This window comes from Mirounga leonina, unplaced genomic scaffold (genome assembly GCF_011800145.1).
Source record: "Mirounga leonina isolate KUSES-001 unplaced genomic scaffold, KU_Mleo_1.0 Mir_94, whole genome shotgun sequence".
NCBI lineage: Eukaryota > Metazoa > Chordata > Mammalia > Carnivora > Phocidae > Mirounga > Mirounga leonina.
This window is the reverse complement of record NW_023270855.1, coordinates 26,042,089-26,057,942: the sequence shown is the minus strand read 5'-3', so window position 1 is coordinate 26,057,942 and position 15,854 is coordinate 26,042,089. Positions and strand designations below refer to the sequence as shown.

At 44.7% G+C, this 15,854-nt stretch overlaps 1 protein-coding gene and 1 long non-coding RNA gene across 9 annotated transcripts in view; one reads left to right on the top strand and one right to left on the bottom strand.

Moving 5' to 3' along the window:
- Positions 1–4,355, bottom strand: part of MAGI1 (membrane associated guanylate kinase, WW and PDZ domain containing 1) — a 615,689-nt gene extending 611,334 nt beyond the window's left edge. For all 8 annotated transcript variants that reach the window (XM_034998455.1, XM_034998457.1, XM_034998458.1 and 5 more), the window contains exon 1: positions 3,400–4,355. In XM_034998455.1, the coding sequence (XP_034854346.1) occupies positions 3,400–3,712 (313 nt within the window). In that variant the 5' untranslated portion in view covers positions 3,713–4,355. The remainder of the gene's footprint in view (positions 1–3,399) is intronic.
- Positions 4,356–4,733: 378 nt separating this feature from the next.
- Positions 4,734–7,500, top strand: LOC118005982. The gene is made up of 2 exons (XR_004677909.1): positions 4,734–6,308; positions 6,539–7,500. It is a non-coding gene; the product is annotated as an uncharacterized LOC118005982 (long non-coding RNA).
- Positions 7,501–15,854: the final 8,354 nt, after the last annotated feature.

Below are 15,854 nucleotides of genomic sequence, written 5' to 3'. Positions count from 1 at the left end.
ATGAACATGGGGCACCGGTTAAGCGACTGCCTTCCGCTCTGGTCATGATCCCAGAGTCCTGGGATCGAGGCCTGCATCGGGCTCCCTGCTCCGCGGGAAGCCTGCTTCTCCCTCTCCCACTCCCCCTGCTTGTGTTCCCTCTCTCGCTGTGTCTCTCTCTGTCAAATAAATAAATAAAAATCTTTAAAAAAAAAAAGATAAAATGAACATATACATTTGTCAAAACTCATCAAACTATATACTAAAGACCTGTCCATTTCACAAGTAAATATATACTTACCAAGTATAAAGTATATGCTATATTTTATACATAAATACACAAAATAACATTTTTTTCAAAATAACATATTTTATGTAACATTTATATATATCTGTAAATATTTTTAGGCACTTTGTGACAAAAGACTGTCTTCCCCATCTAAAATGAACCAAGTTCTAGTGATCCCAGGGTCCTGGGATCAAGCCCTGAGTTGGGCTCTGGCTCAGCAGGGGGCCTCTTTCTCCCTCTGCCTGTAGCTACCCCCTGCTTCTGCTCTCCCTCTCTCTCTCTCTCTGTGTCAAATAAATAAATAAAATCTTAAAATAAATAAATAAAATAAAATGAACCAAGTGCAACCTGGTGGATCCACTTAGCTTCGTTCCTTCACAATCTAGTCCTACTTCATATAATACCATTTGCCACACACTATTTTAGTCTGTGCATCTTTCCAGGGAGCTGCCATGAAATAGAAACAGCAGAATTTTCTCCCACAAGAAGACCGTGACATTTCCATACAGACGGCACCCAAAGTTCCCTCTGTCCCTGGGAGTGGCTAGCTCAGGGTGCAGACAACACAAAAGTAACATTTTCCTTTACCACATACCAAGGATGAGTCTATCTAATATGATTACAACACAGTAATGAAGACATGGTAAGAGCAATCCTGTCGTATAATTTAAATCATATTCTTGCTACGAAGGGGACAGAAGACTAGTGAAATGCTTCCTAGTGCCATGTTTCTGTAATGAAGATGTTGGAAGAAGAACTGTGCCCATGTAATTATCCCATAAAATAGTAGCTTTCACACTGTGGTGGATTCCAGCCACATCTTTACGCTATCCTGAGTAGAACAAGTAGATTTACACACACACACACACACACATACACACACACACAAACGCATGCACCTGCTAGGAACAATCCTATGCAGCACACAGAATGGTTCTGGGTGAAGGGAAATAACATTTGGAGACAGTACCGTTTCCTTTCCATCCAGAGGGGTCTGATTCCAAACACACTTGATTATCTGACGCACCCTTCCTAAGTTCCATGATGAGGCACAATGCCTCTTGGATCTTTGATTACTGGTGGACAGAAGAGGTTCAGCCACACGCAGCATATTGCACGTTAAAAACAAGCCCCGATACAGGACCCACTAGACAGATAATAGACGGATAGGTCCTTCCGCCAACCCTTTCTCCAAAACACCCCTGCACCGAGACCTGTGGCTGCTCTCATCAAATGCTTTGACACGGTGTTTCCTCTACAGTTCTATTAAGTTCAAACAATCCAGGTACTGGCACTGAATTCATAATCCAGGTTCCGAACACCAAGAGCTAGGCTTAGAAATAAATCACTGGTCAAATTAAATTGAACATAGTAATAGCTCATCTTCATTGGGAACTTACTATGTGCCAGGCCCTGTTCTGCACACTTTCCACTTATTAGCTTATGTAATACCTAAATGAAAGCCAGGTTACAGATGAGGACACACTCTCAGGGAAAGGAGGTGTTAGACCTCAAGCAAAGCCTGGGGAAATGCACAATGAATGAGGCACAGTCTCTTGTATGGAAATGAGAAAAGGGGCCTAACTCATAGTTCAGAGTAAGTAAAAAGCTACAAAGTACACATTTAGGGGAGCCCAAAGGAAGAAGGGTTTGTTCAGATGCTGGAGGGCTTCTTGGAGGAGGTGTCCAAGTGGAAGATGAGGACATAAATGGCAGAAGCTTTTCATAACTGTCCCTCTATCGCTCCCCAAACTACCAAAAGGCCTGATAATTCCTTCTGCCCCCTCCTGTTTCATCTGGAACAGGCCTTTTTCCAAGGATCTGCTCAACCCAGCCCAGCCCTCCTTTCCTTTAACACATTCCTGCAGCTGCTGCTTGCCCTTCCAGGCCCTCAAGCACATATGGGAACTTTTCACCACACTCAACTTTGCCACCTCCTCTGGTGCTTTCATGGAGAGGAACCTGTGTCAGTACTTGGTGGTGCAAGTGATCCTTTAAGGGAATCAAGTCCTTCTCTGTTGGACTGATATTAGGGACAGCCCCTTGCCTGAACCAAACTGAGATGCAAGGGACTCCCCACCACCAGCAGTCATCAAAGACGTGGGTACTTCTCTATAAGCTTCTAAGAGAGGAATCTGCCTTCATTCCCTCCCCAGAAATCAAGCCCTCCAGTCCAGGAGGGTCATCCCCCACCTCTTCCTCCTTGGCTTGCATTAAGGACTCAAACCCTCACTTCTGATACCTGTGTGACCTTGGGCAAGTAACTTATCCAATGTCAATCCCGGTTTCCTTACCTGTAACCTGAGGTTTATAAAAACAACTCGCTCTCAGAATTGTGAGTCAGAATAAAACAGCCAAGGAAAGCATTCAACACAGAATCTGGCACGTAGTAAGCTAACAGATAAGAGATTAGCTACCATTATCATTATCAACGATAACGATGGTGATGGTGGTGGAGGCAGCAAAAATTTGGGCTTGATTCGCGCGGACAGAAATACTCCTTCTTTCCCTCCCCCCACGCCTGGGGCTGGGCCACACGACCGAGACAGATGCGTCATCCAGCTCCAGGGTGAATGCAGGATCTTCAGGCGGCGGGCACAGGAACCGCAGGGCGGTCGTACCCCAACCCACCTGGAGGGATGCCGGGTGAAGCTGATTTCGTGATGGAGGAGGTCAGTAACCACAGACCCCTCTTCTCGTTCATACCCATTCTCCCGGTCTGTGAACTGATAACTGGGAAAGGAATGCAGTGGCTGCGCCTGCTGCATCACTCCCCAGAGGGGCCCGCAGACCGTCCACTTTGCCCCTGCCTCAGTTTCCCAACTCTCCTCCCCGCACAGGCGAAGCTGCGCTGTACTTGGTGGCTGAGATAACAGGTTGGCAAACCAGGCCTGGGAAAAGTCTCCCCGCTTCCCGGCGCAAATCCAACCCCCTCTTTCCAACGCAGGTGGGCAAACAACCCACCATCTCTCAACAACTTTGCTTATTTCACCACGACAGGGCGCACGGCCCCGACTTCCCCTCTAAGCTGCGCTCGGAGCAGGAACGCGGGAAACCGAGATGCGGCGGGGGGCACTCCGCAGGCCTCTCCCCGTTTTGCGGGCGCCTCCCGGAGGCGCGTCCCGTCTTACCTTGTCTGACGGCTTTGAAGGTGACGGCCTCCTTGCAGCTGTCGATGACTCCCAGCACATCATAGCGGGGCAAGCCGGACACCCGGATCCCCTGCACCTCCAGAAGCAGCTCCCCTTCGCCCAGCCGAGGGCCCTCGCCGCCGCCGGGAAGCCCCGCTGCTTCGGCCGCGGCCACCGCTCCGACATACGGAAACTCCCCATTCTCCGCGCCCCCCAGCACCGTCACCCCCAGCTCACCCTGGGGTCCCCGCTTTACGGTGCATTCGTGAACCTTGCTAGTCCAGTGGTTCTTCTTCTGGATCACTCTCGACATGATGGGTTACACCCCTCCTCCCCACCCCAACACAAAAAAATAATACAATGAGAGACAGGTGCCCCCACAGCACAAGCCCCCAAGCCCCCGCTCGTTCATGGGAGAGACGTCTCCCCCAAAATAACGCAACGGGAGAGAAACTTGGCAGCCTCGCTCCCCTGCACACACTCGCGCACTCAAGCCATCATAAAACAAACTTTCTGAGCTTCCCCGCGAGCCCTGCACTGGCGCCCGTGAGCTTTGTTTGCATTCCGGTGCTTCTCGGTCCACGTTCCGGCGCCCGATCGTTCTCTCCCGGACCAGAGTCCACTCAGCGCCGCTTGGGTTATTTTTTTTTTTTTTCCCTCCCTTCCTTCCTTTCTTGCCTCTTAGAAATGCGGTGTCTCCTCTTTGCCTCCCGCCTGGCTCGCCTTTCCTCGCTGGCGGGCTGTTCCTGAGGGTGAGGGAAGCCCTTCCAGCCAGTTGCTGGGAGCCCTGGAGACGCGGTTGCCGAGCGGGGGTTGGGGGGGACAGGAGGGAAGTGCCTGCGGCCCCTTTAAGCAGATACAAAGGCTCGACTTGTTTTGTTACAGTTCATTCTATTCCGCGCCGCCGAGCGCAGCGGCCGGCGAGAGGAGACGCGCGCGCATGCGTCCCGAGGCCGCCTGCCGGCCGGCCCGCCCCACCTCTCCTTCCCGGAGGGAGAGATTCCAGTGTGCTTCCCGTTGGGTCCTAAAACCGATCCCCCAGAACGCAATTTAGCCCCCTCCACGCACCCCTCTCATTCCTCCTTTTCTCTCCTTGCCCTGGAGTCAGCTAATCACTTGGGGGTAGGGGCATGCGCACGTGTTTTACTCCGACTGTTTGCAACTTTTGAAATAGGGTCAATCTGGCTTTGGCATTTTAAAACCATTTCAAACAGGTGGGGGTTGGGGAGGCTCACACACTCACCCTCGCGCTCACACTCACGCGCACACGCACGCACTCACGCCGGCCTAAGCCTCCTCACCGCCCTCGGCCAGTGGCTGGCCACACTGTCGGTCACTCTGCCGGGCTTGTCCACCCCCGCCCCCACCCCCCGCGGTACTTCCCCCTAGTGCCCCGGAGCCGGACCGGACCTGGAGGCGCGCGCCTGCTCCTTGCCTGCCTGCGCCCACCGGTTCGGGTCCTGGAGCTGGGACTGCCAGTGTCTCTGTGACTCTGGGTCCTCTCGGCCCCTACCTGGGATCCCTGTGAACTTTGGGATACCCTTAAGCTTCGGAGCCAACTTTTTAGGACACAGGGAAAACTATAGGCAAGGGAAAGAAGCCAAATGGCTAGAGGGGGTTCAAGTCTTCAACCTAAAAGGGACCTAGCCTTTTAACTGTCTTTCCAGCAAAGATTTCTGGAGCCAGTCATATGTTCCAGGCTCAAGTTCCTGACTGGAGCCGAGAATCTTCGGACCCGCCCCGGGACCAGGAGATTAGGATCACCCACTGGTCTGCAATCTGCACCCGCGCCCAGGCGCCCGCGGGGGCGGGGGCTAGGCAGCCACCTCTCGGAATTCACAGCCCGGGGATCGGTGCCGCCCTGGGGTGCGAGCCGAGCGAGTGTCTCTCCCTGCTAGGTTTCGGAATGAGCTCGGGCGCTGCGGACAGAAAGAATACCCTGGACCGGGAAGGCTGCCCTCCCCAAATAGCCCCCAAATCGAGAGTCTCCTGAGCAATCTCTTTTCCTCAGTGATTTATAACATGTATGTTCATCAGTGGTCACAGAAGAGATTCCAAGTGCTAAACAAGGGAGGGAGGGGGAGAGACTCGGAAAGGATGGGATGCCGCTGGGGTCGGGGGTTGAGAGCCCAGCTATGCTGTAGGTTCCAGCTGGTCCGATCTCTGTGTGACCTTGAGCAAGCTCCTTGACCCATCAGAGCCTTCCTCTCTCCCCTGCTAAGTAAGTATAACAATACCTTACAAGGTTCTTGGGAGTATTACATAGAACACTTGTAAACTGCCCAGCTTGTAAAATGAATACTTGTAAAGTGGCATATAATAAAAACTTACATTAGTGGTAGTAGTAGTAGTAGTAATAGTGTAGTATTTGGAAAAACAATTAGGAAATCATTTGGGGTCTCATGTTAGATGATGATGATAATTCCCCCTCTTTCTTCTAAACCTTAAAATATATAGGCACACACTTAAATATTTTGGAAGGACTGTTTGTGGGGGGCTATTCTAAGCTAATAAAAATAAGGGAAGACTGTTGATGCTTCTCTCCTGGGATATTCAGAACTGAAAATCCCATTGCCTAGTATTTGTGCAAGAAGGAAGTGGCCAATTCTTCCTGGCTCTTAGTGAGGGAAATTTCATCTCCACTCTCTTTTCAAAGAAGCAGTTTGTCTCAAGTTTAACTGAATCAGAATGAGTGGGAGCTTTAAAACTTTATTCCCAAGCCCAATCACAGATCTATCCAATCAGAATCTCAGGAATGGGTGCTCTCCTCTGGACTTTTCAGATCCCCCCTGCAGCGGTGCTGGTACATGACACTGAGGACCACAGGTCTAGCATCTTGATTCCTGAGCATTTTTAAAACACAGAACCTTTTGGAGAATAAACCTATGGTCCACATCATCCTCTAGAGTGTAAGCTCCAGGAGGGCCGGGAACTTCGGCAGTTTGGTTTACAGACATGTCCTCAGTTCCTAGAACCGTGTTTTGTACCTAATCAATGCTCAAGTATTCGTTGAATGAATATCCCCATAAAAATGCACATTTTGGCATACCGTCTTAAAATGGAGTCACAAATGCCCCTACAAATCACTAGTAAGCTTGACCTTGTGTGTTTTTCCCCTCTTCCCCGCTCCATATTTTAGTAGTCTGATTGCCTGCCAAGAATCCCCCACCTACCTGGAATCCGTGACTCTCTACCTCCCACCTGGAGCCATCTAAAGGATGAGGCCAAGTGCTTCACAGGTCCTCCCACGACAGCAGTACCATCTTCCTTCTCCACGATGCCAAGTGTCCCTGCTGCTGAGAAGGGGAAAGGACCAGGAATTTAGCATCCTTCAGATTTCAGATGTGGAATAACCCCCAGAAAAGAAGGGATACATGAGGGTACAGAGGGCAGAATGGAGAGCGGTATAGAGAGACACATTATAAACCCAGGAACATAAAAGAGATAACTCGGACCTCCAAAGCAGCTAAAACCACCAATTTCCAGGTACTAAGTTTATGATGTTCCCAAACTTTCTGCTCCTCCTCTGACCCTTTCTATCTCCGCTGTTATGCCCAGTCCAGTTCCTGTGGCCCAGTCTAGAAGCAGGGCAGAAATCATATCTATCCTATCCAAACTTTGAGTTCTCAGCACCTAAACCCATGCCTTGCTTGGAATGTGTCCCATACACACTTGTTGAATGAGTATGTGAATGCACGGATCAAGTATGACATTAAACTGGGGCGCCTGGCTGGCTTAGTCAGTATAGAACATATGACTCTTGATCTCAGGGTTGTGGGTTCGAGCCCCACGTTGGGTGTAGAGATTACTTTTTAAAAAGTGTAACATTAAACTATAAGTATGTGACCTTTGACACAAAATCCATTTAGATTTGGTGACTAGAATTAAGGTATTTATAGATGGCTTTCTTGAAAGTAGATTTTTCTTGAACAGAGGTAAAATGGGATCTGAGTGTTTTGGCTTCTTTCACTTCTGCTATGACTTTGGCAATATATTCCAATGGAGAAAATAATACCACAAAATATCTAACTTTGAGACTTACCGTATGTGCCAGGATCATTCTGTGATTTAATCATCACAACAACTGTGTGAGGTAGATGACTTGGATTTTACATGAATGAACTTGATTTTACAATTGAGGAACATGAAACAAGTAAAGAACTTGCTCCCAAGCATGGAAGCGACAAAGCTAGGATACCAATCCAGAGGCATAATCCAAAGTCCATACTCAGAACCACTGCACTGTGAAAGTGTAGGATATGGCCATCTGCCATTTAGCATATTTGGAGAATAGCATCTTTTTGGCTCCTGAATCTGCCACATAGTTTGTGCACCCTAATTAAGTCACCCTCCTATCTCTTCCCTATAATCTGATGGAATATGCTGTTCCACTCTGGAATCCAATCTCCTGTTCCCCATCCACAGACTCAAAATGAATAATGTACTGGGATGTAAAAAGGATTAATTTGCAAATATTTCTAAATTGTTTGGAGATCTGTGGGCTGTGGTACACAGGTGATGTGCCAAACATCCTTATACTATTATTGCACAAGCATTTCAACAATGAAATCTTAAGAAGCACAGTAGATTCAGATGAGAACTAAACTGTAACACACTAAACTCTACACAAATTAAGGTATTTTTTTTTAAAGATTTTATTTCTTTATTTGAGAGTGAGAGCACAAGCCGGGGGGGGCCGGCATGAAGGAGAGGGAGAAGCAGGCTCCCCGCTGAGCAGGGGTCCTACTGCGGGGCTTGATCCCAGGACCTGAGCCAAAGGCAGGGGCTTAACCAACTGAGCCATCAGGCGCCCCACAAATTAAGGTCTCGTTTTCATATAACTATTCCATTAAAGGGAAGAGAAAAAAAAAAAACACAAATATAATATGTACGTCTCTCTTCTCTCTCCCAAATATGTTTCTTCCCAAAGTTTTCCAGTTGTGATTAAAGAAATTTATCATGGCAGTCTAAAGTGGCATTTTACTTCATTTTTCTGATAACGTGAGGATGGGAAATGAGTTGGTCAGCTCTGGGGCAAAGGAGGACATATAATCGGTTATCTTTTAATTTCTGAAGAACGCCATCAAGAGGCATAAATTATAGATATCAAGATAAATACTCTGTATTCAATAAGGTAACTGACTCCATACTGGTGATTTAGAGCGGAAGACCAACAGAGAAGGTTGAAGCCATTAGTTGAGAAGGAAGGGAAATGGCAATGGGAGCCATTTTCCTAGTCATCTGTGGGAGGCACTTTTATGATTTACTTGATAATTTGTTCTTTTCCGCACAGGGGAGGCAGATGGGTGGTTTTCTCTGACTGTAGTACTCCTGCCTTCAGTACTTCCGGATAGGCAAGAATAAATAAAATGGTAATTCTTAGGATCTTTCAAGATACCACACATGAACTATTCTCTTAATACCCCAGAAGAGTAACTTCAGGAAGAGGGTCTAATCCTGGCTACTGTTGTAGTTTGCTTCTATGTGAAAAATAAATACTGATAACTACAAGATTTGAAATTTGATGTTGGGTTTGAGGAGCCAAGAGAAACCCAAGAATTTATCATGGGAATCTCCCTTAAAATTTCACAAATGTTTCACTATATAAAACACAAAGTATCATCCTGCATAATTCCCCCCAAAATACACCTGTTGATAGTGTTAATTTCCTTGGGAACAGGATATTTGCATTCTTTAATAACAGACATGTGTATCTCCTGTCTATTTCCCACCAACTCTGAAAATATAGTCACTGGAGTATGGTAGATGCTTAAACAATACAGGATTTTATTGTTGAAGTTGTTCATGCTCTATATTTCTTCTTTATTTTAGATCTTTAACAGTTTACTGCGCTAAAACAGAACTGAATGAGAGAAGAGGAAAATATACTTTGAAACCGAGGGTGGGATGCCCATATTTTTTGTAAACGAATGTTTCTGTCTTTTGACATTGCTTTTTTAAAAAGATTTATTCATTTATTATTTTTTTAAAAGATTTTATTTATTTATTTATTTGAGAGAGTGAGACATGATGGGGGGGTGGGAGGGCAGAGGGAGAGGGAGAAGCAGACTCCCCGCTGAGCAGGGAGCCCGATGCGGGACTCAATCCCAAGATCCTGGGATCATGACCTGAGCAAAAGGCAGATGCTCAAACGACTGAGCCACCCAGGTGCCCCTATTTATTTATTTAGAGAGAGCGAGTATGCACACGCATGAGCGTGAGGCAGGGGAGAGGGGCAGAAGGAGAGAATCTTCAAGCAGACTCTCCGCTGAGCACAGAGCCCAACACAGGGCTTGCTCTCATGACCCATGATGTCATGACCTGAGTTGAAACCAAGAGTGAGATGCTCAGCCAACTGAGCCACCCAAGCGCCTGCCCCATGGGATGTCCATATTTTTAAAAATACCCGAGTAATATTCATTTTTGCAGAACAATTTTAAAAACAGATAATAAAAAGGCAACATTAAGTTTAGTCATTTGAATTTATATTCCCAAGAGGTAACTTTTTACATATGAGTGTATCTTCTCCTGGACTTTGACCAATACAAACACACATACATGCACACACACGCAATGTCTACTCTCTTAAGTTCTCTCTCTTTCCACTTGAGATTTATAGTTAATTTATGGAATAAAGTAATCCTTTTTATGTTTTTCCACTCACTGATATACTATCCACTTCCTGTTTGTAAACATAAACCTGTATTTATCACTTCAAGTAGTTCAACAATATTTTTTGTTTGTTTTTCAATAACGTTTTATTCTTTCAGTGTTCCAAAAGGTATTTAACCAATGCCCTGTTAATGATCATTTAAGATTCTGAGTGGGCCTAAAGTAATCATTTGTATCAGGATGATTTGGTTACCAGTGACAGAAACCCAGCTGAACTAGCTTAAGCAAAAAAGAAGTGAATTAGCCCATGAAACTTGGAAGTCTAGAGATGAAACTATTTCTCAGCACTGCTCGATGAAGAGGCTTAAAGCCATGCTCTTTGCTTTCTCCCCCTGAGTCTCTTGGCTCTGCTTTCCTCTGTTGCCCTCATCCCCTCCTACCACATACAGATTGGCCTTCTCCTGACAGCCAGGAAGCCGCTTTGACTATGCAAACTTAGCAATCCCAGAAAAAAGGAGATTTTCACTCACAGATGGAAAAAGCAATCAGGGAAATTTCAGTCTCTATTAAAGCTTTCAGTTTCAATTGTTCAGAGTTCAAGTAGAGTCTGCCTACCTTTCAGTGGTTTTGACAATAAACACAAGTGAGTCACAAACATCATTAGCTGCCTGATCAAGCCTGGCCAGGGTGTGTGTGAACTTGGGACTAAAGAAACCTCATCAAGGTGGGTTCCTCTGTAGGCTTTTATCATGATCCCCTTTTCTACAGTGACCTCAGAGTTCCAAGAATTCAGACGTTGTAGGAATTTGATTCCAACCAAAGCTGCAGTGGTTGGCCCAGGTTTGGGAACAGTGCAGGATTGAACCCTTTACAAAGGAAGCCAGTCAGGTGTGAGACTTGTTTAATACAGATACACTGTTAAACTACCTAACAGAAATTTCAAATGTTCTGAAGTGAGTTTTTCTGGGGCAAAACTAAAAAAAGAATTAAATATTCCAAGATGGCCATGACAGTTGGCAGATTGTTTCCATTCATTCCTTCCTTCGTTCAACAAATGTTGATTAAAGACTTATTTTGTCAATCCTTCTGGGCACTGATGGTACGGAACTAAGTGACATACTTTTTTTTCCTGGAGGAAGCTTGCCTCCTAACTGGATACTGGAAAAAGAAAACAGACCAGGGATGCCTGGCTGACTCTGGAAGTAGAACCTACACCTCTAGATCTTAGGGGTTGTGAATTCAAGCCTCACGTTGGGAATAGAATTTACTTAAAAAAAAAAAAAGAAAGAAAGAAATTCAAAAGAAAAAGAAAAAAAACAGACCAATTCAAAACTGTTTGGTTAAGTTCAGTGACAGGGAGCCCAGGGTGATCCTGAAGAACATCTTTTTTTTTTTTTTTTTTAAGAGAAGGAGCAATGGAAGGGGCAGAGGGAGAGGGAGAGAGAGAACCCTAAACAGGCTCTACACTCAGCACAGAGCCCGACAGGGAGCTTGATCCCACAACCCCAAGATCATGACCTGAGCAAAAACCAAGAGTTGGAGGCTTGACCACCTGAGCCACCCAGGCGACCCCTAAAGGACATTTTATAAAGGAGGATTGTCATTTGTATCTGTAAAGCACAACTCTGTCTTGCCACAAAGCTGATCCAGCAAACTCTAGGTGGGGTTTGAGAAGATGACTCAGGATAATAAAGCAATCTGGAATCTGAGCAACCTTGCTCCTTGAACTGTGCCATCTTTGGAAAATTGTTCCCCAGAAAATCTTGTAGCCAGATGAATGAGGACCCAAAAAATGTATTATTCACTTTCCAAATTTAGCACGTTCCTAGAATTTTAAACTCATTTTTATGGACTGTTGCCCAGGTGAGGGGAGACTTAGCCAAACCCAGAGTGGTTATGAGCAACAGCCCCCTCCCCAGGGAGTCAGTGCCCAAATTTGGAGTCCTTGTATCCAGAACATTCCTGGCACTAACTGGCTGAGAAATTCAGCATGCCTGAGTTTGGGTACCCCAAAGATTTTACATGCTGCAGGGAACTGCTGAATTAAGCTAAGTGTTGGAAGACACTGCAGTTTTAATTATTAAGTTAGCCCTCTGCTTTAGCAAAAACACAAGTTGGCATATGCCTGGGAACGTTTCCCCTTCCAAACTCACAGCATCTGCATTTTTCAGATGTTTGACCTTGATCTTGTGACCTTTCCTCTAGAATCCTGAGAGTTCTGGGAACACTCAGAGCAGAAACTGGACAGATAGCAAATCTTTTTTTGTTTTCTTTTTTTTTTTTTTTTTCACCTAAATCCTCCATTACCCTGTTTCACAGTAGACCCAACTTCCCCTTCAGTTATTAATTTTATTTTAACATATCTCAGTGTGACTTTACTTTTTTAATTGACAAAACTAAAGCCCAAACTAAAGCCCAAAACTATTAAAGCTATACGATCCTCTTGCTAAGGCAACCTGGCATTTCCTGATGCTGTTCAACAGATAGCTGAGACTCTTCTCTAGGAGAGTGTTTTCAAACTTTTTTGAAGGCTGTTCAGAATAAGAAATGCATTCTGTTTCACTACCCAGCACACATACACATATATACATATGATTGAAACTAAAATTTCATGAAACTGTATTTCTCTTTGCACTGTGTAAGGGGAATCTGGCCCACAGCCAGATCTATTCCTTAACCTTTCTCTGTATCACCAATGAGCTAAGGACAGTCTTACATGTTTAAATGACTGAAAAACAAATCAAAAGAATAATATTTATGTTGAGACATATTTACAGAATGTCTTGAACTCCTCTAAATCTTTGCGTTTATTATCTCATTAAATCTTTACACTAATTTGTCTTTGTGTTAATCAAAATCATGACTGATAGAAATGGTTAACAAAATAGAAATTGGTTAACAGTTTTTGGGTGTGCTGGGTATTTTGGTAAATGCTTTGGATGATGCATTTATTTAATCCACTCTACTCTATGAGGCAGGGAGCATTAAGATTCCCATTTTACAGATGAAGAAACAGAGGCTTAACCAGGCTGGGTAATTTGCACAGGATCACACAACTAGGAAGTTTCAGCTGGGATTTGATCTTAGGCTTCTCTGCTTCCAGATCTGTGATTTTTACTGCTCTTGGGGTTTGCAGCCTTTGACCACAACTTGACACATAACATGGGCCCAGTGCATATTTGAAGAGTGAATGAATATATGCACAAATGGGTGAAGGATGCAGGGATAGAATGATAGTCTCTTATGATTTTGACCAACTATGGGAACACAGATAAATTAGGTGATTGCTCGGTGCTTTAAAAAGCAAGCAAACAGGGTGCCTGGGTGGCTCAGTTGGTTAAGCATCTGACTTCCGCTCAGGTCATGATCTCAGGGTCCTGGGATCGAGCCCCAAGTCGAGCCCCACTTCAGGCTCTGCACTCAGTGGGGTGTCTGCTTGAAGATTCTCTCTCTCTCCCTGTGCCCCTCCCCCTGCTTGCACACACACTCTCTCTCTCTCTAAAAATAAAATAAATAAATCTTTTTTTTTTAAAGCAAGCAAGCAATGTAAATGTCTCATTTATCAAATGCCAAAAAGTGCATGTAAATGCTTTCAATACCTTTTCTCATTTGACCCTCACAATGACACTAGGAGGCAGATGCTATCCCTATTTTGCAGAAGAGACTGAAGTTCAGAGAGGTTAAGTACTTTGCCTAAGATGACACGACCAGTATTCAGACCTGGTGTGACTAACATCATATTTTTATTTTTATTTTTTTTAAAGGTTTTATTTATTTATTTGACACAGAGAGACAGCAAGAGAAGGAACACAAGCAGGGGGAGTGGGAAAGGGAGAAGCAGGCTTCCTGTGGAGCAGGGAGCCCAACTCAGGGCTCGATCCCAGGACCCTGGGATCATGACCTGAGCCGAAGGCAGATGCTTAACGACTGAGCCATCCAGGTGCCCCAAACATCATATTTTTAATCACAATGCCATGTACCTCCATTTATTAATTTATTTTTTAAAAAGTTTATTTATTTATTTATTTAAGTAGTCTCTACACCCAGCATGGGGCTGGAGCTCACAACCCTGAGATCAAGAGTCACATGCTCCTCCAACTGAGCCAGCCAGGCACCCCCATTTATTAATTTCTAATGCCACTGTAATACTAGCTACCCCATAGTTTTTTAGGCAAAATAAACAATGCATCAGAGACTTCATTAATAACTATAATGGGGGCACCTGGCTGGCTCAGTCAGTTAAGCATCTGCCTTTGGCTCAGGTCATGATCCCAGGGTGCTGGGATCAAGTTCCATGTTGGGCTCCCTGCTTAGTGGGGAGCCTGCTTTTCCCTCTCCTGTTGCCTGCCCCTCCCCCTGCTTGTGCACGCTCTCTCTCTCTGTCAAATAAATAAATAAAATCTTTAAAAAAATAACTATAATGTTTTATAATAACACATTTCTCTATCAAAAAATTCAAAACCCAAGGTGGAAGAAGTAGAGGAGGTATAGAGATGTCTTTCAGTACATTTGATATGAAGACTATGTTATTAAAATGTTGTATAATCTTTGCAAATTTTCTGTAAATCTAAAATGATTCAAAAATTAGCAGTTTGGGGCACCTGGGTAGCTCAGTCGATTAAGCATCTGACTTTGGCTCAGGTCATGATCTCAGGATCCTGGGATCGAGCCCCGCATCGGGCTCCCTGCTCAGCGGGGAATCTGCTTCTCCTCCTGCCCCTCACCCCGCTCATGTTCTCTCTCTCTCTCACTCTCAAATAAATAAACAGAATCTTTTTTAAAAATAGATAAATAAAATTAACAATTTATTTATAAAACACTGAAGCACATGAAAAATGTTTAATTTGTCAGCAGGGAAATGCAAACCAAGACCACAATGAGATACTACTATACACCCACTAGGATGGGTAGAATTTTTTTTTAATGGAAAATTTTCAAATGAAGATGTGTAGAAATCGGAAACTTATACATTGCTGGTGGGACTATAAATGATGTAGACACTGTGCTAAACAGCTTAATTGTCCCCCAATAAGTTAAACACAGAGTTACCGTATGACCCAACAATTCCACTCCTAGGTATATATGACCCAAAAGAATTGAAAATAAGTGTACAGGGGCGCCTGGGTGGCTCAGTCGTTAAGCGTCTGCCTTCAGCTCAGGTCATGGTACCAGGGTCCTGGGATCAAGCCCCGCATTGGGCTCCCTGCTCAGCGGGAGGCCTGCTTCTCCCTCTCCCACTCCCCCTGCTTGTGTTCCCTCTCTCGCTGTCTCTCTCTCTGTGTCAAATAAATAAATAAAATCTTAAAAAAAAAAAAAAAAGAAGTGTGCAAACAAAAACTTGGACATGAATGTTCGTAGCAGCATTCACAATAGCCAAAGGTGGAAACCACCCAAATGTCCATCAACAGCTGAATGGATAAACATAATGTGGTTATCCATGCAATGGAATATTATTCAGTTATAAAAAGAAACAAAGTACTGATACATATTATAACACAGAAGAACCCTGAAAATATGATGTCAAGTGAGGGAAGCTGAATACAAAAGACCACATATTCTATGATTCCATTTATATGAAATGTCCAGAATAGGCAAATTCATAGAGAGAGGAAGTGAATTAGTGGTTATAAGGAGGCAAGGAATTGAGGGGAGCAGGAAGAGAAGTGCTGTGAATGGTTATGGGATTTCCTTTTGGGGGGAAGACAATGTTCTAGACTTAAATAGTGCTGATGGTTGCACAGCACTGTGAATGTATTAAATGCCACTGAATTGTATGCATTAAAATCATTAAAAGGGTGAACTTTATGTTATATGAATTTTACTTAAATTAAAAAAAATAGGGC